Consider the following 24,857-nt stretch of genomic DNA (forward strand, 5'->3'; position numbering starts at 1 on the left):
GGGAAAATATATCTGATTTGGGGGGAAATAAAAGCTGCTGTCTGACACAATCACTTGAGAGTTTGGTCTGGAGGTTTGGACTTGAGCAGGTCGATCAATTTGCCCCCCATGAGGCAGCTTTGGGAATATTCTTCAAATTAAAAGCATCCCTTTGGTCTTTTGCTGCAGTTATTCCCATGCACAATGATAAAAATGCATGTTGTGGACTAGTAGTTAGCTAGCATTCAAGCTAAATCAGCAGATGCCTCTCCTCCAGTGCGACGCCTGGTTGGAAAATACCTGCCCGCTGCCAAGTGTAGGTGAAAACGCATGGTTCTCAAATGTCCCCATCTAATTCATATTCCCCGGGATGTCGCGCCTTCTCCGGACAAAAATACGGAGCTAAATGAACAATATTGGATAAAATCTTCGCACTGCCACATCTCTGTTCTCCTTAAGCAGGTACAGTAGCGTTAGCCTCATGAAGTGACAGCATCAGCAGCAGTTTGGAAACCAGCACAAGCTAACGAAGCTAAAGCGCTACGGCACGGCTACTTCCGGCCAGCCCTTTCACAATAAAACACCACAGCATTTTATGTAATACGAGCTTTTGATCAATGGATTGAAATTAAGGCTGGGGAACATTAATAAATTGGCGATACGATACATACCTCGATACGTAGGCCACGATTCAATACGTTTTTTGATACAGTGCACTTTCGATTCAATACAATTTGATATGATATATCTCAAATCGATTCACTACGGTTCACTAAAAACTTTTTATTAATCCATTAAGTTTGTGCAAAGTTAATATGAAAAACGCTAATTTTATTCAAAACTGTGAAAATAGTTCAGTAAAATATAATTAAAAATACTCTTGGCAATATATCGTTGCAGCAGCCCACATTATCGATATTGTATCATCAAATTAAACTATACAATATATCAATATTTCAGTATTTTTGCACACTCCTAACTAAAACTGAATCGTCAATACTGCACTGCTCTCTTTTAACAGATGCATAGCCACGTGAAAAAAATATGTACTTATTTATACAAGTATTTATTGCAAATTGTAAAAGTAAAATAGGCTATGTTAAATAACAGAGTGGTTTAGATGATAAAGCTTAAAGGTGCACTATGTAACTTTACTCATATAGGGTCTGCCACCTGTCTCTATATAGACGACATTAAACCTATCTGTCTCCATAGAGAATGTGAGTTACACCACTACGCCAGGTATAAGAATACGTGTATTTCAAGGTATTTTAGAGCAATAAATACATTGGTAAAAGAATAGCTCAAACACAGAAAGACAGATAAGCTTAATGCCATACTGTGGGAATATTTCTGGCAAAGAAATAACATTGCAATCTCAATGACAACACATAAGGCTAGTTCATCTTTAAATTCCCTCTTACATATGTATATTTTGAAGACTTGCATAGAGGCTATACATAATTTCACTCCGTTTTTTACTGTATCATAGCTGTCTATCTGCGTTTTACAAAGAATAGGCGTTTATGTCTTGTAAGGTTCCCAGCCTCCAGTCCAGCGGAAATGTTATTTTGAAAGGCCCGCAGACGGCTTTGGGACGCACTGGCGCAGCTGTTTAACTTCACAGCGCAGCGGATGCTCTGGGATGGTGCTCTGCATCCTGATTGACAGGAGCCTACAGCCAGTCACATACCGCTGTTTCCTTTGCATCAGGGTGGATTAAGTTAACCAATGTCAATATGCTGTGTGCTGCAAGTAGACCTATAGAAATTCCTGTAGTAGACCTATAGAAATTCACATTCCTGCTGCAAACCAAAACACAACAGGAGCCTGCCCTTAGCCTAACCACCATATCATACCATTTGCAGGTTAGACTGTATGCATAGGAAGAGGTCTAATAAACTTGAGTCTAAAAAATATCTCTACACAATATATTCAATGTTAAGGATTTTTGGAGGTTTTGTTTTATTCAATTGATCTAATTGTTTATCCTAAATCGTATTTATAGGTTTAATTCAGTCAGTCATTACCAAAATGCAACACATAGTCGTTAAACACTTATTAATGAATTATTTTACCTAATGTTTCCTCTTCTTGCAGAACTAGAGGGATGTTGGATGAAGAAGTAAATATTGGGAGGGCTTTGAAAATAAGCTTTCTTCTTATGGTATTTAAAAAAAAAAATGAAACCAATGAGCTCACTAAATACTAAAAGGACTTTGTGTTTTTTTGGCAAATAACATAACTCTTAACATATTTCCTGCATTTGTTCATCAAATAAAAACCCCATCATAAATGAGCCTAGAGATTATAGGTAGCTCAACAGTGCCCTCTTACGTTTCTATTTAGTCAGTACACTCACTAGACTTAGAAAAAGCAGCATTATTTTCCTCAAATTTCCAAAAAAAGAATAAATTATATTAAAAATACTACAGATGTCATGATTTCTCATAAGCAACTTTATCAATAAATAAACAACGTAATTTGTTTGTGTACAGTTTATTACCATAGGTTAAAATATTAAATCATAGATCATCATCAGTATCACTTTATTTGTCCCTGAGGGGCAATTTAAGCACATTAAGCAGGAAAATAAAATAATGGTACAAAAGCCTAAAAATCATATGCACATCACAAGCACTTGTTACCATTTTAAGATTAACATAAATAAATTATTTTGAATTATAATACCAAGACATTGGGGAGAATATATTTTATATATTTTAATAATTTGTTATCAAGAGCATATGTCTTTAATCAAAGGAAATGGTCAGATTTATAATACATAAATGAAAGTTGAAAGTTCCTGTGTTTGAGCTTCCCGTTATATGTGACTTTTTCCCAGACAAGATTTAATTTTGTTAATCATTAAGCAACAGTCCTGATTTTTCAACATTGTGAAACTCAAGGAGAGCCCCAGGTCTATTACTCATCTCTTGTTGCAATATTTTTGCTAAGCTTATGTGTGAGGATGGCATTTTCCTCAAAGTTAAATTCCACTATTAGTTTAACATAGCTGGTCCATATTTTTTCTTTGTCTCAGTACATCTCAGGGTCACTTGGCCATGCTTTTTGCCATCAGCAGCATTCTCAGGGGTAAAATCTCCTCCACCCATTCACCGTCAGACTCCAGCATCCTCTTCCACAGGTGGGCTTCACTTGTGGTTGAGTCCATCCAGTTCACATCTACTCCATAACTCTTCCCTAGACACAAAACAGAAAATTTAACCACGTGTCTAATGTGAAAAATAATTCCTCCATTTCTCTACAATTTCACAGCTTTCTGGTTACAAAACCAATAAAGCCAAGGCAACAACAGCATATTCTAGTAGATGATGTGTAATTAATATGGAGAATTGTGTATAAGTACTTATATTTATCAGTGCTAGTGCAGCCTCTGCAGTTCAATTAGTGAATTCTAGAGGTTCTGAGCTTTCATACATGAGACATGAGACTTGGCCTGTCTATATACCGAGAATGAGAAAAAAGTCTCTATATGCAAGTTAAGGCACTTGGACACAGGTTCAGTTGTGATTGTAGAACCTTTAAACCTTTATTGTTTTGTTTACCCCATGGTTTTTGTGTAGTTTGGGGGACAGAGCCTTTGCCATGACTGCCCCCACCCTCTGGAGCTCTCTCCACCTTCACACCAGAACTCAGACTCACTAAACATCTTTTTAAAAAAACTGCTCAAAACACACCTTTTCCTCAGAGCCTATAGCCCCCACACATGACTACATTACTGTTTTGTCTGTCCTGTCCTTGTTATACTGTTACTTAATTGTGAAGCTTCTTTGTGTTACTGTGAAAAGAGCTATATAAAACCAAAGTATTATTATTATTAGTTTATTGTATGTGAGTAGAGAGAGAGGGGTGGGGTTGGGAGCTTTTTAGTATTTTGTCTATTTTTGTTTTTGTTATATATAATATTTTATTATAATATATTAATATATTTAAAAAGCCTTATTGTAGCCTCTCACCTGTGCCTAGCCCCAGTCTGACCCCTCCGATGTAGTGGTTGTTGAGCCTGTCATGGTCCCACACAGTGAGCTCCACACAGGCCTCTCTCAAGTCCTCAGGTCTGAAGCCGTCATAGACCATGGTGTGGTTAAACATGGGGTTTGCTGTCCGCTTCACCACACGAGTCTTCTGACGGCTCTTCCTGCTCGTGTCCGGAAGAACAGTACTGCAATGCACATAGTAAAATTTACATGTACAACTCAATCCCAACCATTTATATTTCTGTCCGTTTCAACAAATACAAATGATGTTTAATGTGTACTTAAATATTGTTTTTTATTAAAATTCTAGTTCATCTTGCAATAAAAAATGTGCTATATGTGCCTCCTTTAAAGCTGTATGGTGATCAAAAACAAAAAAGTTGGGTCTAAAATTGGGTTAAATTGGGTCTTAAAACTACATTTTCACACTAATATTCACGATAATTTAAATTTGGTATGTACAGATGAGCACTATTCTTTTTCTTTTGTTACTGACTGTCCAGAACGTGTCACGTGTTAGCTTGTATATTATTTAGTTGTTCCATGAAAAACAAGAAAAATCTGGTAACAAAAAAAAGAAATGTATAAAAATAGATAAAAAAGAAATATTAATAGTCTGTAGTGCCATCGCAGTTCCAGTAGAAACGTATTTTACCATTTGACGAAAGGGTCGATGATGACTCCTCTGATTGGTGGAAGATTCTTACAATCCTTCACCCAAATCTGGACTTCTCCAGTTTCATTCCTGGATTTTCTTTTACCTGTATGCAAAAAAGTAAAAAATAAAAGGTGTACAATGTAACTTTTGTGGTGGAGGGTCTGCCGACTGTTTGTCTCCATGGAAATGTTATCACTTTTATCGCATTAAACTTCATCTACCTTGCATTTATTCAAATACAGTTGTTTTTATTGCCCATTAATGAACAATTTCTTACTGTGAGAACAATCGCCTCTCTACAGATCTAACCTGTAACTTGTCTTTGCTTGTCTCCCAGTTAAATGCTAAATTTGGGAACATTCCTTCAAGCCAATTCCATGGACACAAGAAGGTGGCGGACTCTCCATCAGGAAAATTACTGTACATACACATTCATAACAGTTTTGCACTCACTTGGGGAGGTCTGGGGCAGAAATCGCAGGGCAACTCTCATTTGCCCTCTGCTGTCCACTGAGCGAGTGGGAGAGGGGGTGGATGTCAGAGCTGAAGAGGCTGACTATAGAATAAATAATAAACTATTATTCAAAAGCAAATTCATAATTAAGGTGAGACACAGCAGGCAAAAAAACCCTTGATTCATTTTTTTTTTTTCAAATCAAATACATATTTTATTATTATTATTATTATATTAATTTATTCAACATGCATCCATAGATTTATATGGGGCATTGTAACTTCAGACTTCAGGACATATTCTTATATTAGCAAATTTATACACCAAAACTGGCCCACTTTGTACTTTGATTTTAAAGATGACTTAATATCTAATTCTATGCCTTATTTATTAAGGTTTATTAAAGTTTTTAACTAAAAAATTAAAAAAAAAACGGGCAAAATTTTAATATTTAGCACAATTTTCAGTAAGATCTAAATAAAAAATCTGCATGTCGTTTCTCTGATTTGTATGTCCCAAATATGTAAAATTTTGTCAGTTTTTAAACATTAGTGAAAAAGTTGTTTGTTTTTTTACGTACACTACATTTATGGAAGAAAGACACAGAGGAAATTGATACCTCTCTAGATTCCAGATTTCTCCCTGTACACTTAAAATGTTTATTTATAATGAAAAACATTTACCCTGGCTTTCAGCGCATATTCATTGATCTGGGCATTACTGAAGTCCCATTCTGACAAATCCAAGTCCACTTCTCCAAGGAAACTGTTACGCCCAAAAGTGTCATTGTGCCAAACTGACACGTTCAGATGTTGAGATTTTAAAACTTCCAGCAATATTTTAAACTACAAAAAAGAAAAAAAAAACATTAGATAACAGATATACAAATCTATATTAATCTTCTTATAAACAAATTACCCGAAGGATTTCATTATAGGTAGGGTTTACAGTCTTCTTCTTGATTGAGGTCTTCCTTTTACCAAGTTTGGTTTTATCAGGCAGAAGGTAACATTTGACATATCTAAAAAACAAACACAAACACACAAAAGTTTATCATCATCATCAAAGAAAACACAACTCCAGGTATGTTTTTGAGGAGATAACAGCATTGTAACATGGCTTAAAGCTTGTAAGAGTCAATTTTGTGTAATATAGGACCTTTAAAAGGGATTAATTATGCAAGGAGCAATATCTTCAGTTAAATGAATTAAAGGAAACATGAATGGATAAGCATTATACTCAGTTACAAGCAAGTATATGTCAATTACAATACAATAATGTGAGTATTTGTAATTAGAAGTAAATTCCAGAAGTAAATTTTCCATTTATTTTCCCCCTCAGGTCACTGTTGATCTCCATTTGGCATACACTGGACTACTTACGGGTCGGAGCGGCTCTTCTTAGCGTCCCCTAGTGCCAGACCTCTGCAGTGCACCACAAAGATATGAAACTCTCCCAGCTTTTGGATGTAGTTGACCGCAAACTGAATAGTGCCCTGGACATCAACATCTCCCAGGTCTGCGTGGTAGATACTGGTCATGCTCCCACTCACCTGTGTATAAAGGTCATTTTATGCGTATATTTGATTTTGAGTAAATAATAATAACAAAATAATGAGCCATAACATACAGAGGACATCGACGCCATGCCAGAGGAAAGGCTTACGTTGGACGTGGAGCTCCCAGTGTTCCTCCTCCAGCTCATATTGTTCTCAAAAGGACTGTCACTGTCGGTCTGAACACAAGAAAAATGTTTATGCCACACTATGTAACTTTTTAACCCCAAAACAGACTACAACTTAATCTTTTTTTTTCCATTTTGTTTGTTATCATTGTACTGAAAAACAAGGATAAACAGGCATCCTTGCTCTGAGTGGGCTTGCAGGTCCACAAACCTGACTCTTACTTGGCCTATAGGAGGACGTCTAACTGCTTGTAACCATGGAAATTATGTAACTGGCTATAATACTCCGAGGTAGGGCATGAAGCTCATCTATATCCACTGAGAAAGTTCTGCTATTTCCACAAAGTTACACAGTGTTGCTTTAATTTATTTAATTACCGTTTTATCCAAAAAAAAAAAAAAAAAGGTGCACTATCTAACTTTTCTGGTGGAGAATCTGCCACATGCTCGTCTCCATGGAGATATAACTGCTTTGCCTGGAATGTTCCACAGTATGGCATTTAACTTATTTTTCTTGCATTTGTTGAATTACAGGTTTTAACTGTTCAAAAACACACTGAAACACACACATTTGTACATTACGCGTGGTCACCTCTTCTCAGATCTGACCCGTAAATCAAAGTGGCATACTTGTCTCCATGCACATATAGATACATTTAATGCCATACTGTGGAACATTCTAGGTAAGGGAAAGACATTTAAACAAGACAAGTCACAGAAACTTGACCAGAAAAGTTGGGTAGTTTTTATGATTTTTTTTGTTTGTTGATAACATAGTCAAATCCCTGTACTGTGATATATATTTACAGAATAATACATGAATCAAACACACTGTACTAGTGTATTTATACCTCGTCCAGCTGAAAGGCCGGCACAGAGGCGCTTGATTTCTTGGAGGTGGCAAAAGAGTCTGCTGAAGGCATTTCTGAAACTGAAAATACAGAGGGTTAAAAATTAGACAGATTTATGGCTCAGATTTACATGAAAAGAAATCATCAAAAAGCATCTGGTGACATTAAATTAATCAACAGATTGGAAGACAAAGAAAACAATATTTTTTAAAACAGATTTAATAGTTTGCTTTTTAAAAATGTAATGTGTTAATGAGATTTTTTTTTTTCCAACAAATAAAGCAAGAACCCCCATAAAGTAGTCTTAATCAAATAAAAACCAACAAGCTGAGATCAAAACTTTGGAATGTACTTCTCTCTGAGTTTCATCATCTCACAAAGTGTACACTCACTTCATCTCCCACAGAGTTACTTGGACATAAATTACACATTTTCTTGTCAAAACCTGCACTGGTTTGAACACTCTGAACACTCATTACTCACATCAAATGTAAGTGTTCACGACATTTCCAGAAATCCAGAAACCAGATCATGATCAGATTTTAGTGTGCCTTTAAAGGTGCATTGTGTAACTTTTTGGTTGGGGGTTTGTCACCTTGTTTCTATGGATATGCCTGGAATGTTCCACAATATAGCATTAAACAGGTCTAGTTTACATTTATTTAATTACAGGTGGTTTTATAGCTCAAAAATACCTAGATAAATAGGCATTCTGACAGTGGGTGGTGTTGCTTTTCCACAGATCTGACCTGTAACTTGGTCTGGTTTGGTCTCCATGAAGACAGAAATGTCTAATGCCATACTGTAAAACATTCCAGACAAAGGAAGAACATGAAGAACATGAAAAATAGCATTTGACGGACCCTCGACCAGAAAAGTGACACGGTGCAACTTTAGACCTAAACAGTGATAGTAGTAAAGAAAAATATATAAATGTTTGATATTGTTGTGTTGTTTTTTTACCATCATCCACACTTCTGTTCATGTGTTCTTTTTCTTCCCCTGTGAGAAAACACAAAACTTAAACTTGTTGTTTGAGTACAATTTTATAATCAGATGCAGAGTTCTGTTGTTACGTGTTGAGGTGGTGAGATCTTCCAGACTTTTGGAGGAGGACATTTTAGATGATAACCGTTTCAGAGCAGACATGACCGGGCCAGACTTCTCCCCATAATCTGTCAGGAATACAGAGAAATACTGCAGTGGAAGTGAAGTTAACATGCATAAAATGTAGACTTAGAGGTGCAATGCATAACATTTGTAGTTGTGGGTCCTTCAATTGCTTGTCTCCATGGGAAAATTATTACTTTGTCTAGAATGTTCCACAGTATAGATTAAACCTATTTATTACGAAGGAGACAAGTAGGTTACAGCATTAAATTACATTACAATTCAGATCTGTGGAGAGTTGCCCCATTCACAGAAGGAATTATTGCATTTTTGAGGGATAGAAACACCCATAATGAATAAATGCCAGATGGATATGTTTAATGTCATACCACAGAACATTCCAGGCAAAGCAATAACATCGCCATGGAGACCAGTAGGAAGCGGACCCTCCACTGGAAAAGTTGCACAGTGCTCCTTTAACAATGGGATATACTGAGCAATGGCTTGACCAGCCAATTATTTCATTGATTGGAATTGTAAAAAGACATAACCAAATACACACAGTGTTTTTTTTTTCTCTTGTACTTGATTTTCCTCTTGTTATATATCAATTATAATACAAATCCAAACATTTTTGTTACCTCTTGATATCTCAGATCAATGTAAAAGGGTTAGTTATTTATACAGAAAGGAGCAGTAACTAGTCAGGCTAAACAATCAAACTACTTTTGAAAGGTCCTACATTACGCAAAATTGAGCTTCAAGTCATATTATAATGTTGTTCTCTCATTAAAAACATACCAGTTGTGTTTTGTTTTACACGTTTGAGTACCTCTGTGACTACATCTCCAAATCTCAAAATGCTCTGTTCCACCTTGTGATGTCATGAAGCTCTAGTTTTCAATAGGCAACACCAGGGCTGAAATCATCAAAATAATTCTAGCGAAGGTGTATGGCGTTTACAAATACAGTGAAGCACTTCCTGTATTACCACATGATATCACAAGGTGGAGCAGAGTGTTTTTAGGTTGAGAGAAAAAAACACCCTAAATATGCAGGATGTGTGTGTTAAACAATTCAACTAAACAACTCCGGGTATGTTTGTGATGTGGAAACAACATTATAACAGAGACCAGAAAACCGCACAAAATGGACCCTTTAACACAAATTGAAAAGGATTGCAAGCGTGGAAACTACAATTACGATACAAATATTTTATTTTGTGTTACCTCTGGGCATGATTCATTTAAACCATCATCATTTCTCAATAACAAGAAAGAGGAGCGGAGAAAGAAATGATATTCTCACTGCCTGAACTTGCCCGAGCCAGAGACCAAGCCTTCGTAGATGTGTCATCACTGCAATCTTTAATCTGTTCAATCCAGGAACTGACTCTGGGATCCTTGTTCCCACTTTGGTTAGCCACAAACTCTCTGAGAGGGCTTTGTGGTCTGTTTTGATCACCAATTTCTTCTGCATGCATGCTCTGAAATGGCGGTACGTGTGCTTTGTCATGTGGTCCCAAGTAGTGTTCATAATCTTGAGATATGACAGATCTCGCAAGGGGAGATACGTAGTTAGTTTCAGTATTTTCAAGATTACTTTTTCCTTCAGGAGATGGGCTTTTCTTCTGTCTTGGCTTCTCATCTGTATCTATAACAATTGGAAATGTTTTCAACGGCGATGCAGGTCTAGATCCTTCAGGGCTTGCCGTTTCTCTTGGCAGGACCCTTGGGTGACATGTTTTGGACGGGCTACGCTTCACTTCATCATATTGTTCTTTAGATCGTTTCGTTGGAGATCTGGTTGGACTCTGTGGTGCTTCCTGTGATCTTTCCGCACTGCTTTGGCTCACAAATCCTTTGTCGTTAACTATGACGGATTTGACGGTAATGATTTTAGAAGGAGAAATTGGATCTGGCTTCTTCTGGCTTCCTGCGGTTTTCAATGGAGAACCAACAGAAGAACCTTTACTTGAGTGTACCGGACTACAAGGAGCACTTGCCCTACCTCCTGAACACTCCTCCCAAAAGTTTTTCAGCTCAACAACATTTGCAGGTTTATCATCTTGAGGTATATAAGACAGCTGTTTAGGAATGACCACTGGTGATGGTTTTGAGTTGAGTTCAATGATCTGCGTCTCTGGGACTGAGCACACAATGGAGTCTTCGTTGTCTTCATAAATCAGAACTGGGAATGCCCTGTATGTACCATCTTCATTGGAGGACTCTAGCAAAGGTTTACACTGAGAATCTTCATCGCTTTTGGCCACAATTTCAACATCATTTTCACTTCCTGAGACATTACCGAGTACATTTTGTGTATGTAGATTTGCTTGAGTAATTTGTAAGGATTCTGTTTTTGTAATTTGCAGAACTTCTTCTCTGTTTACTTCTATTTTTGAACCAGTGTTCTCAGATGATGTGTTCAGTTCAGGTGTACTTTTTTCTCTATCTTCAGTTATCTGTAATGGGGCTTCTACAGATACCACTGCTTCATCTTGTAAAATTAATTTATCCTCATTTTCACTTGGTTTCTGCTTCTTTGTTTCAGTACTTTTAGTCTTGTCTCGTTTAAAAAATCCCAAAAGTCGCTGTTTAGCTGATGGTGAAACCGCATGGGACGATTTCTTTGAGATTTCATTGGTCAGTTTTTTTTCGGTGATGAGATGGGCTTCAATGAGGGAAGAAGCTTCAGTGATGGGAGGTGTGTGGTCTTCCTCTGGCTGGTTCTCAACATGGACAGCTTCATGTGACTCCAGTACAGCTGATATTAAAGAGGGTACTGAACTTTGGCTCTGATATTTCTCTGTCTGATCTGTAAAACAAGAATTTAAACAGAGATTAAACATGGATTACTGAAATAAAATGTTTTAATCCTGTTGATGTATTTTTATAAAGATGTAATGACAAGGTAATCAAAGTGGCTTTCTAAAGAAAACATAATTGATTTGACGGGCAGCTGCTTGTTTACACAGAGATGATATTTCTTTGCCTGTAATGTTCAACAATAAAACATTAAATGTATCTATCTCCAAGTAGGTGATGCCAAATTACCTGTCAGATCTCTGGATATGAGACCTCATTTACAGTATGCATGTTTTTAAGGTATTTTCAGCAATAAAAACATCTGTAATTGAATTGAATAAATGCAAAAAGTTAAAGAGGCACATATTACACTATTTTCTGATCTATATTATAATGTTGTTTCCTCATCAAAAATATACCCGGAGTTGTGTTTTGTCAGATTCACACATGTTTAACGCACAAATCTTGCATATTTAGTCTGAGTTCTTACAGAAAACACCCTGTTCCACCTTGTGATGTCATGTGGTAATACAGGAAGTGCTCCACTGTTTTCTTTAAACTCCATACGCTTTCTCTAAAATCCTTTGGATAATTTCAGAATTGTCAATCTAGACTGAACAAAAGGTAAAAGGAGCTGTTATCTTGAAAACGCTTCATGACATCACAAGGTGGAACAGATCATTTTGAGCTTTAGAGATGCAGACAACCTTATGATGTTTGATTACAAAATGTGTGAATGAAACATAACACAAGTCTAGGTATGTTTCTGATGAGGTAACAACATTCAACAAGAGTAAATTTTGTGTAATATAGGAACTTTAAATTGCTTTAAAACCATCCCAATCCTGTATAAATAAGTCTAAATAATATTGTATGTTTTTATTCTCTTATTTGGCAAATTCAAATCAATTTTAGTTCACTTTTTTACTGTTATGTCAACAAATCAAGCAAATCATTTACCATTAGTAACTTCCTCTTGGCTTCCTTCTTGCATTGCCACCTCGCTGTCTGTTGATTTGACTTCAGACTTCGGTTTTGCTCCATCCTCTGCTTCTGTACGATGCTCTGCTTCTTTTCTCTCCTCTTCTTGTGGAGTAAACGAGTCCACATCCAAAAGGCTGTGTTCTCCCACTTCTTTCCCATCATTCCTCTTGATAAACCTCACCTGTTTCTTATCTATCCATTGTTCAGTAGGAGATTCTGCTTGGGTTGACTTCTGTTCATCTAAAACTACAGGATCTGACTTTAGGATTCCCCTTGGAGCAGCATCATTGGACAAGTCTTCCATTTCGTTAATATAATCATTTGTAATACTGGTGATGTTTTCTTCAGGTACAGGTTGGAGAGGTGACTTTGGTGAAATGGGGTCAATCAAATAGGTGGGGCCCAGGTTTTGTAAAGGACCAAAAGGATTGACAAGATCCGTTGGTAAGATGTACTCTGAAAGATAAACGAAGAGGACAATGCAGTGTTATTAATGAGCAACATTTATACAGATATATCTATATATGTTATGAATTTGTGTTAGTTATAGACAGGAGTGGAAAGTAACAAATAGTTTTAGAAAGTTATTAGAAGTGAGTAGGTTCTTTGGGAAGTAACTGAGCAAAATCTGGGGGGACAGGGCCTTTTCCGCTGCTGCCCCACCATCCAGAACACCCTCCCCAAACACATCAGAGACTCATCCACACTCACAATGTTCAAAAAGTCCTGAAAACCCATCACTTTCAAACCACTTTTAATTCACTTTTTTGTTTCTTCTGTTTGTCTTTGTTCGTTTCGGGTAAAGAAACACGCTATACAAGTGTTATGTATTAATATTATTATAATTATAAATAGTAGTAGTTGTTGTACTTTTTTGAGTAAAACAAACTTGTAATTGAGTAAAATCTCTCCTACTACTCCTCCTACTACTTCTGCAAAGACATAATGGATGTGTTCCAGTAAAATTTTAAATTCTAAATTATTTGTACTTGTAACTGAGTTTAATTCTAGCCCTGTAATTTCACTTCATTTAAAAGAGCACTGTACAATCCCAAATACAAAAATTTGACATTTTATAAGCTACTTTTTCAACTCTCAACAGCTGAAATGTTATAGTACTACAAAAAATGACAAAATTCTCCACTAAAAAGCATGTACATCTGATAAACACTGTGCCCCAAAACATCCTGTTCCAGCTATAACATATGGAACAATAAATCAATACATGTAATTATCATAACAGGTGGAAGTACAAATTCTGGACTATTTCCATTTCTGGTTTTAGAATCTTCCACAGAAGTCCCATGTGAAACCTAATGGCCACAAGTCATGCAGTAAAGATTAAAGCGCTGGAATGTATTTGGCTGTAATCCGTGGCTAGTCGGTTGGTCTTGCGTGTTTGGGCTTATTTCACTGAGCAGGTTTGACACTCTCCTCACAACAATCACGCAAAATGTTGTATACAAGTCTATATTATGGGGTATTATGAGTCCTACACTGTGTTCGGGATTGTTGAGTCTGTGTATAAATAAATGAAATAACCTACTTCTGCTATAGTAAAAAGTACTATAAATTACATCTTGTGTCTGTTAATGGAACCTGACAGTTTGCTAAATTATTAAAAACGAACTATGTAGCTTCTCTGGAGGATGGCAAGTCATCTGCTTGTCTCCATGGTGATGGAATGGCTTTGCCTGGAATGTTTCACAGTAGTGCATTAAATATACATGTCATCATGGAGATAGTATGTGATGCCATCAGGTCAAGATGGGGAAAAGTGCTCTTGGTAAGAAGGGGTTTTTCAAGGTATTTTTGAGTATTAAAAAGACCCTTGATAAACGTAATTCTAGATGGATATTTCAAAGTCATACTGTGGAACATTCCAGAGAAAGCTTTGAAAGTCCATGGAGACAGCATGTAGCAGACTTGACACCTTTAAAGGTCCAAAATTACGCAAAATTGACTCTTTCTGAGCTTTTAGCCACGTTAGAATGCTGTTACCTCATCAAAAACAGACACGGAGTTGTGTTTTGTTTCATTCACACGTCTGAGCAATATTTCACTATTATAGTCTACATCTTCAGTGCTCAAAATGCCCCATTTCACCTGGTGATGTCATCAAGGTGTAGTTTAAGTTAAGAGCTACCTTTTGTTTAGTAGAAATTTAGCAATTCCAGGGCTGAAATTAAACAAATTATTCTAGTGAAGGTGTATGGAGGTTAAAGATAAATAAATGTGTGAATGAAACAAAATTAGATTAGAACATTACATTAGAACATAGATCAGAAAATACTGTAATATACAAAACCGGTCAAAAGTTTTAGAACACCACACTTTTTCCATTTTTTTAGTCTTTACTGTTCACCAAAACATATTCTAAATTTTTGATTCATGAAAGTGTCCACCTTTGGCAGATATAACAGCTGAACACACTCGTGGCTCATTCTTCTTACAACAGAAATCAAATATTCTTCAGAAAGTTCTTCCCAAGTCTGTTGCAGAAGTTCCCATAAATGTGTGGCACTTGTAGGTTTCTTGCCTTTCACTCTTCTGTCCAGTTCATCCCAAATCAGCTCAATGAGGTGCTGTGCTGGACACTCCATGTTTTCAAGTTTACCATCTTGTTCTTTTTCCTGAGGTAGTTTTGGCAGAGTATGGACTTGTGTTTTGTTCTTTTATCTTTTTTTAACCTCTGGCTGTTCAGTACTTACCTTTGTACCATTTCAAGCGCTTCATTGAACTGGTACAACTTGAATTGCAATAAATAAGTGTATAAATTAGGGTGTTCTAAAACTTTTGACCGGTACTGTAGGTAATTTAATATAATAGTTAGTTGTTATTTTGACTACCCAAAGCAAAAGACAGAAAAATACCACATTCAATAACAATGATAAACCTACAAAAGGAAAAAAACAGCAGCCAGTATGGAAATCTCAAGTTAAAAACATTGCCATTCCAAGTAAAAGCCCTGCCTCAGATAAAGTTGGGAAATTACAAGTTAAGACATGCATCTGCCTTCTATGACAAAAACCCAAACCAACAATTACAGCAGAGAAAACAAACCAGCAGCCCACATTATAGAAAACCAAGGAACAAAAAGACAAATCTGAGACTTACACGTGTCATTATGGCTTGACCAACATATGTCCTCATTTGAAACATAATAATATATTTTCATTATTAAAAGCAAGTCAGAATTAATATGGGCATGTAGTGAGAAATGAGTTCAAACATACCTTCAGTTTGTGAGTATGGAGATTGTTGTGTTGTCTGTGATGGCTGCTCTGTGTCCTCTGTACACGCAGGCTCCTCTGGTCCACTGTTAAAAGGATTTATCCTCTGCTTTGGAAAGAAAATAAATAAACAAATATAATAAAAAATAGTCATATGTTTTGTGTTTTTTGTATGATTTTAAAATGGTTTCTTACTTTTGTGGGTGACAGTGGTTTGGAGGTCACTTGTTCATATGTGTTCTCGACATGATCCCTATTAAAAAATAACATGACAATCAGTAGGGAAATAAATCATCAGTTTGTACGTTAAAGTTAAATTTATATTAAAGAACTATTCAATACATATTTAGATTATGATTTTACATGTAAAAAAAACAATATAAAGTGCAATATTGATCTAAAACACTTAAATAATAGAAACAGCTTGTGCTCAAAACTGCAGAACTCATAGAACTTCTCAGTGACAATTCTTGTGTTTGTGTTTTCAATGTTGAAAAATACTACATTTTTTTTTTTTTTTTTAAACACGTGTGACCTGGAGTCTGAATTTTTTGAATACCATGATCAAAAGTACAGAAAAGTAGACTAGGAGATTGGTGAAAACAGGAATTTTCAGAGCCTCAAATGCAGTGAAGGATTACTCAAACACACATGAATCAATTGATATCAATCAATACCATTCTGAGTAAGTCAATGATCAGGGAACACCATTAGAACATGGAATAAAGTGTTTATAAATCAGTATTATATAATAGATCTCCTTTAAGGTTTAGGAAACGTGCCAGTGGGCCCAGAGAAATATCTGATTTTGTGACCCCATCCTTCTAAATCTGGTGGTACACATGAACATGTGAGATGTGACCTCTTAAGAAGATTATAACAGAGACTTTTTACTATAAGTTTGAATTATGTCACAACGAAAAATAGTAATCCACTACCAGACCAACAAACAATATGCTTTTGTTTACTCAAGAGATTCAGACTTTGGGTCATGCATACAGAGGTCAGAATGGTCTCGTAATTGATTTTCAAAAAAACAAAACAAAAAAAAACGCCACTGCAAAGAGGCCAAGCTCATTATTTATGCAGTTTTGAACAGGAAACTAATGAACCAGTTACTTTTGTTAAGCTGATCAATATTGCAGTTTACAGTTAAAATAATTATCTGTCACAATAACAAATTTTGAAGCATTCTATATTGCTATAGAGAAATACTGGGATAAACAATAATATTGAAACTACTTTATGCCACAAACACAAAGCAGGATAATCCCAGTAAACCCAATTTTAAATACAGTATCATTAAAAAGCTTGAGCTGCAACAAATAAATAGCAGAATGAAGCAATAATTAACAATAGAAGTCACTTTCTACCTTCTACAACTTAAATCTTAATGTATTACATAAAAATGTAATGCTAAAAAATATATTGTTCCAACTTTCATAAATTGAACGATAAGGCAATGTTGTAATTATTGTGACAGGCCTATAGTTTAATTACCGGAAAAAAGAATAATGTCTTTTTCACTGTCTAAATGTCCAAACGTGAGTGTGGTTTACCAGCTGTTGCCGGGCGGAGTTCGAGGCTCCTGTAACAGACCAGAGAGGACAGCTGGAACAAACACGTCCTGATTCTCACTGCTCACAAAACTGGGTCTCTCCGGCATCATCTGAGAGAGCTCCACTGCAAAAACACACAGGGAAAAACTAAAAAGACATGCAGTGGAGATGGGATAAAATCTCACAAAATAAAATAGAAAATTAACTTATACTTATTTGACCTTTTTTTGTTTATATTTAGCTTGAAAGCTGTTAAGTTACAGTTTTTAAGAAGTTGTAGTTCCAAAAGTAGAGCTACACTGACAGCAAAAACATAAAGTAAAACCATTTGAACTGAATTAATCAAAATCGTGCATCTTTGTGTCTTTGGAGTCAACTTTTATCAGATGTGCACGCCTAAGTACCAGTAAAACCTCACGTCGTCTCATCTTGTGGGAATTTTGTCTTGTCTCATCTCTTCACAGAAATGTTGTTCATGTTCTGTCAAATAAAGCTGCTCTACTGCTAACCTTTATTGTGCTATATTTTATATTAGATAAGATTTAGATTCATTGTCATTGTACAAAATATAACAAAACTTCAACAGAGCAAATCTGTTGCAGTAAAAATTAATAAATATAGACCCATTCTCACATGCATAGCAATAAAAACATTAGATGAGATTTAGATTTATTGTTGTTTCCTCATCAAAAAAAAAAACCCTAAAAAACTAGAGCTTTATTTCGTTCACACATGTTTATAACACAAACCCTGCAAATTTAGTTCTTCTCTCAAACAGAAAACACTAATTTGGATGATTTCCAATTGCCAATCCCTACTAAAAGTAAAAGAAAATTACCACTACATCACAAGGTGGAACAGAGCATTTTGAGCTTTAAAGATGTAGACAGAATAATAATAAGGTTACTCAAACGTGTGTGAATAAACAAAACACAACTCCAGGTTTGTCTTTGATGAGGTAACAACATTATAACATGCCTTAAATCTCACAAGAGTCAATTTTGTGTAATGTTAGACCTTCAAGTACACGGCATCAGTAACTCTTGATGCAGGGGTGTCAAACCCATTTTGGTCCGGGGGCCGTATCCAACCTACTTTGATCCCAAAGGGGCCGGATCAGAAAACTCATGGCATATAAACCCCAAAAATAACAATAAGTTAAAATATTTGTGCAGAGAAACGCAAATCTATTAGAGAAATATTTTTTAATTGATGAACTCTTTCTTATTATAATATTATAATATTATGAACAACCCGAAACTTTAAGAAAAATTCAAATTCAACATTTAAAATATTTTAGTAGAAAATCACCCAAGGGCCACATTAAAGGTCTTGGAGGGCCTTATGTTTGACACCTGTGTCTTAATGTATAATGAAACTGTATAATAATAAAGACGTACATATAGTGATGGGTTTGTGAGTGTGTTTCATGGAGGCCCAGATGATATCAGAGCCGTGGATTCTCTCCTGGTGCCGAAGTTGTTTGGTCTCATAAAACCATTCTCCCGTTAGGTACTTCAGCTGCCCTTTGTCCTCTACCATCTGCTGCAGCCTCCTGTGACACGAGAGACATTATACGGTAGATTAAAGTAAAGGCGCTGTATCTGTTTTAAAGCTGCACTATGTAAGTTTTTGGTTGGGGTCCATCACCTGCTTGTTTCTATGGATATTTCATTGCTCTTCCTGGAATGTTCCACAGTATGACATTAAACAGCTCTACCTTACATTTATTAAATTACAGGTGGGTTTATAACTCAAAAATACTTAAAAAAACAATCATTCTGACTGAACGGGGTTGCCTCACCACAGATCTGACCTGTAATTTGGTCTGGTTTGGTGTCCATGAAGATAGAAAGGTTTAATACGATAGTGTGAAACATTCCAGATAAAGCAATAACAACTTCAGGGAGAAAAGCATTTGACAGGCCTCCACAAGAAAAGTTACACAATGTACCTTTAAAAACTTGAAGTATATCTCAAACAGTTTGCACTCACTTTCTGAACACACTACTATTTATTCACTGCAATGAGTTTATAAATGCTTTTCAGAACTTTCAGAGGGCAGAGCAGAGTTTTGCTGTCACAGTAATGCTAAAACCAACTAGCATGCTAACAGCTGCTGTACTTCCTGATTCACAGATGATAAAAGTGCTTTATATTCAGATGCAGACAGCACACAGCGGTGTCATTTTACCACTAGAGCTGCTTTTATAATATTTCTGCACCATAGTTGCCAATAGGGGTGTAAGAAAAAATAATAAATTGATTCAGTGATATATCATGATACTTCATTGCACAATTCTCAAATTGATTCAAAATGCATCTGAATCAATTTTTTTAATAATATTTTTCACAAAAATTAATTAGTTGCATTCACTGTTCTCATGATTTTAAAAAAGGTAATATTTCATGAAATTTGGTTCTCGTCAAAGTGTAGTAACTTGACAATATTATTGGAAGTAATTATTGATAAATTGCAATAAATCATCCATTGTTTTAGTATTAGGATATATTGGGATAAATCAGCATATATTAAATCATGACATGCATATCATGACATGTATTGTATCGTCAGACTCAAGGCAATGCACACCCCTAGTTGCCAAGTCAGTTTCTTTACAGCTACTTTGGGCTTGTTTGCAAATTTTCGGACGGGACTTTCATGCCATAAAATGTTCTGCTTTATTTAGCTTCGCATTAATAGTCACAGTAATTATTTTAGTACAAGTTGTTAACATTTAAAGTCCTTACTGTTGTAAGTTATGCTATTAAAATGTGTACAGCTCATTAGCAAGTATATTACCAGCTGTTTCTATTTTTGTTTGGTCACTTGTTTTGGACTCGCTGAAAATCTGGCAACTCTTATCTGCACTGACACAAAGCAATTTTTAACTTAATACTATTTTTAAAAACTTTTAAAACCCCTTTAAGTAAAACCATCACTGCTTTCTCCATATAAGACTGACTGGACTCGCTTCTCCTCGGCTTTCTTCAGCTCTGCGTCTCTTTTCAGAACAGCCAGAATGGCCTCCTGCTCATCGTCCGTCAGGAAGCTCAGGTCGATCATGATGTCCGACGTTTTTCTCTCCCAATTCGCAGTGACGTTTCAAAACACCATCTTCACCACCTTGAGTTAGGCTTCATTGGGCCAGCCATGTGTAATAATCTGAAGTTAATCCATGGTAGTTAAAGTCTGTTAGCATGCCCACTCATCACGGGTCTCGTTTTGCTCCGCCATTTTGGAAACTGAAAAATACAGATAAATCATTGTTGAGTAAATATGGAAAACATTATATATTTGTGTCTCCTATTACAAGGTAAACATGTTCAAATCAAGTGCTTTTACTGAAAATAATTGCAATGTTCTTAATTATATATTCTTAATTACAAAAACATTGCACATCCATTGCAAATTTCTCTGATCTGGCCAAGACTTTAAAAATTATATCAGGTTATTCATCTTGTTTTCAGATTTATTGTCTACTTACTAGTTCAGAAACTGCTTACTTCTAGTCTAGGGGAAGTTTATTTTAACAAGTAAAATTATCTAGCTGCATGGACAGATAATTTCACCACTTTTAAGTAATTTTCTGATATATTTAAATGTTTATATCTTAAATTTTGGCCAAGCTTTTTTGCCGTGTGATGCCAAAGCTGTTTTGGTTCTCGAGACATTTATCCAATCAGAAAGTAGAATCAGCCTCACACAAGTCTCTCATTTGAGTTGCCTGTTTCTATGACTAAAACCAAATGGACCTAAAAGGACTCTCTCTGATCTACAGCCAATCATGAATAAGTGCTAGTGCAGTCTTTGCAGTTTAATGAGGGAATTCTGGAGGTTCTGAGTTGAGGCAGAACATGTCCATATACTGAGAATGAGAAAAACTTGTATGCCTCCTGTATTGTATCCTGTGATTGTACCTTTTTTAAAACTGTAAAACCACAGGCTACATACGATTCCGTTTTAAAATGCACCACTTCAATATGAACTATAATGCAGCTTTAACAGGAATAAATTGGCTCTATTCGCGCTTACGGCACAAACCAGAAAGACGTTTGGAAACCTGCGATGACTTCTGGAGGGCTCTGTTGGCAGTAGTAAGGCTGACAAAATTTAGGAAAAAATGAGAAAATGTCCCAGTTTGTTTCATCTACAAGTCATTGTAGCGTTCCCTTAATGTCAGCTATTCAACAATTACAACCATATCTCAATTTTCATAATTTCGCCAGTGCCGCACAGCTCCGAATGCACTGAGTACATGCGATTAGAAGAGATGAGGGCGCAAGATAATTCCAAACAGCACATACGTATGCAGTCTTCATTTTACCGCTGATGACATTTACATTTACAATGGGTTTTATCACAGTCGGTCGGCGAGCCCAGTGTCAGGAACTACACTGGAAATTGTCATCACATGTTTCCAAAGGTCTTCCTGGTTTGTGATGTAAGTGTGAATAGAGCCTATAATAAACATATTGCAATGTGAAGTGGCACTGGCAAGCCGGGTTCAGCTCTGATTGCAATTCCAATTTTATATCAGTAAAAGTGCACTCTGACCTACTTTTAATAAGACAGATTCAGGCCACATAGATCACACCCTATTCCTCACTTGAAATTTTTTGGACGACTTGGCTGATTTTGACCACTGCGCATAGGAACGTGCATCATTGCAGTTTTAGAGATGCTTGTACTGACTTGTCGAGCTATCAAATACATTTCTTATATATAACCCACCCAAACGTAAAAAAAGATGCTGACTGCTGGTTCCCCACTATCTGGAGAATTAGGAGTTTAGCTCGATTGACCTACTTAATCCAGTGTCTTGCTCAAATGAACAACGGCAAGACACTGCAACCACACAATGTAAATATTTCATGTTTTACTAATTAATCAACTAAAATGGCCCATCTCATGACATTTTCTAATCTATGTTATATCGCAAACATACCTGGAGTTGTGTTTTGTTTCATTCACACATGTTTAACACACAAACCCTGCATATTTAGGCTGAGTTCTTCTCTCAAACTGAAAACATGAAAATGTGCCACTACTTGCTTTTAAACTCCATACACCTTCACTAGAATCATTTTGATTATTTTAGCCCTGGAACTGACAATCTCTACTAACCAAAAGGCAAAAGGAGCTGCTAATTTGAAAACTTCGGGACATCACAAGGTGGAATAGAGCATTTTGAGCTTTGGAGATGTAGACAGACTGAAAAAAGGGTTATTCAAACATGTGTGAATGAAACAAAACACAACTCAGAATATGTTTTCAAGGAGGTCACAAAGCTCCCAAGAATCAATTTTGCATACTATAGGAACTTTAAAGGTAAGCCCTAAAAAAGTGGCAACAACAAAACCATAAAAAGCTGAACAAAACTTTAATTCACTTTCACTTGCCTTGACATGTCTTGGAAACAGACTGCTGAAAATGTTCTCCTTTCTGACCCAAGAAAAATCGGTGCTAATTTTGTAGATTAGATCTTTATGAAATAATAGATATTTGAGGAAATCTGAATAATAGAGAGTCAGCCACCTGCTTGTCTCCATGGAAATGTTATTGCTTGTCTAGAATGTTCCACAGTATAGCTTAAACTTATCTATCATGAGGGAGATAAGCAGGTTACAGCACTACGCTACATTACAGTTCAGATCTGTGGAGAGTCGCCTCTATTCACAGAAGAAATTATTGTATTTTTAAGTAATAGAAACACCTGTAATGAATATATGCTAGATGTACATGTTTAAAGTTATACTATGGAACATTCCAGGGAAAGCAATAACATCGCCATGGAGACAAGTCAATAGTATACCCTCCACTAGAAATGTTAGTTAGCTCCTAATCTTCTAATTTGTATTATCAAATTTTTTTTTGGTTTGGGGTCCGCCACCTGCTTGTTTCTATGGATACGTCTTTGCTCTGCCCGGAATGTTCCACAGTATGGCATTAAACAGATCTTCCTTACATTTATTAAACTGCAGTTGTTGTTTTTTTACTTCAAAAATACCTTGAAAAACTGCCATTTTCACTCTGAGCGGGGTTTCTTCTCCACAAATCTGACCTCTAACTTGGTCTGGTAAAAAGGTTTAATCCTACACTGTGAAACATTCCAGACAAAGCAATAAGATCTCCATGGAGACAGACCCTCCACCAGAAAAGTTACACAATGCACCTTTAAGTAATCCATATTATGAAAGTGAGTTGTAATCGCCTCTGTGCTTAGGAGCAGGGCTTTTGGTTACACAGTACAGTATTATTTTCTTACGAGGGGCCACAGATGTTTTGTATTGTACCAAAACCAAGAATGCTGCAGGTCATGTTTGCAAAAGGAAATGTGTAGTTAATGAAAGGTGTGCTTCCTTGTCCTGAATGGCCACAGTTAAACTGTATCTCATTTAACATCATGTTCTGACTACAAAAACACTCTGCAGTTTACTTTAACCTTTATAAGAATAATTTTGAATAGGCAACATTACTTTATTTGTGAAATAAAGTAGCTTACACTATACATGCATTTGAGAACCCAATATCATGTTGTATAATATTTTGTTCTCAGTTTTTTACAACACTACCTCTTGTGCATTGCCAATATATGTATTTATTTTATTCTGCGTGTACATACAAGTAGGCTATACAAATCTGTATATTTGTGCCATATTTAACACAAGTCCTTTGCTATTTTTGCTACTTTAAAGGTGCACTAAGTAACTTTTCTGGTGAAGAGTCTAACACATTTTAAAGATATAATTTACTTGTATTTATTCAATTACTGCTGTGTTTACTGCTCAGAAATACTTTTAAAAACATGCATTCTGTGAGCGGGCTTGCTTCTCCACAGATCTGACCTGTAACTTATCCTTATCATTTACTTGTTATCATGGAGATGGATACATTTAATGCCATGCAGTGGAATATTCCCATGGGGACAAGCAGATGGCAGACTTTTCACCAGAAATTTTACTTAATTTACCTATAATTATTTTGAAATCTGAATTTTATAAACTTTTTTTCCCTTTGTTTTTAGCTTATATTGTAATGTGTGAGCTATTGTGGCCAAGTAATTTCCCTTGTGAATTAAAAAAGTTTTCTACGTCCCAAGTGTAAGTTCCCACATATGACCAAACTATCTGCGAATGCAAAGCAGGTCTAAAGAACACAGTAGTTATAGGACAATGTTTGTTTAGTTTTAGGTTGACTAACAGCAACGTATAGACTACTGAAAATAAAAGCAGACGTGTGGTAACAGGTTTGCCCATTATACATTGTCCCTTGTAAATTTATCTCACTTGATCTGAACTATTTAGACTTGGGAAAGAGAAGCCTTGATCTGTGACAAAAAGTAAAACCCTTGAGCCTATATCTCAAATGTAGAAAAGTTTCCTTACCTTGGATGTGTAGTTGTGGGAGCTGCCCGGGTTTGGTGTGTGGACTTGTCCCTCTGCAGGTGGAGGGAGGAGCCACAGAGGCACGTGGAAAGGCTTTTAACTGGGCCTACACAGTTTGGGAAGAAAAACCTATGTGGCATTTTAACATT

At 36.1% G+C, this 24,857-nt stretch overlaps 1 protein-coding gene across 5 annotated transcripts; it reads right to left on the bottom strand.

Moving 5' to 3' along the window:
- Positions 1-2,462: 2,462 nt before the first annotated feature.
- Positions 2,463-24,769, bottom strand: sytl2a (synaptotagmin-like 2a). Of its 5 annotated transcripts, none has more exons than XM_020934581.2 (19): positions 24,709-24,769; positions 20,286-20,565; positions 18,720-18,874; positions 17,320-17,443; positions 15,956-16,013; positions 15,764-15,866; positions 12,504-12,983; positions 10,045-11,553; positions 8,703-8,801; positions 8,590-8,628; positions 7,627-7,706; positions 6,722-6,826; positions 6,475-6,644; positions 6,011-6,113; positions 5,776-5,937; positions 5,092-5,194; positions 4,636-4,741; positions 3,960-4,165; positions 2,463-3,183 (listed from the first exon to the last, which is right to left on the bottom strand). In XM_020934581.2, the coding sequence occupies exons 2-19, from the start codon at positions 20,384-20,386 to the stop codon at positions 3,035-3,037; spliced, it is 3,852 nt and encodes a 1,283-aa protein (XP_020790240.2). In that variant the 5' UTR covers positions 20,387-20,565; positions 24,709-24,769; the 3' UTR covers positions 2,463-3,034. The 5 variants fall into 5 exon arrangements, with proteins under 5 accessions (XP_020790240.2, XP_020790241.2, XP_020790239.2 ...); XM_020934582.2 differs by having other exon boundaries at positions 6,758-6,826; positions 15,764-15,869; XM_020934580.2 differs by having other exon boundaries at positions 15,764-15,869.
- Positions 24,770-24,857: the final 88 nt, after the last annotated feature.

Source organism: Boleophthalmus pectinirostris, unplaced genomic scaffold, assembly GCF_026225935.1.
Source record: "Boleophthalmus pectinirostris isolate CB_2022bp ecotype Guang Dong unplaced genomic scaffold, ASM2622593v1 HiC_scaffold_12, whole genome shotgun sequence".
NCBI classification, from domain to species: Eukaryota; Metazoa; Chordata; class Actinopteri; order Gobiiformes; family Gobiidae; genus Boleophthalmus; species Boleophthalmus pectinirostris.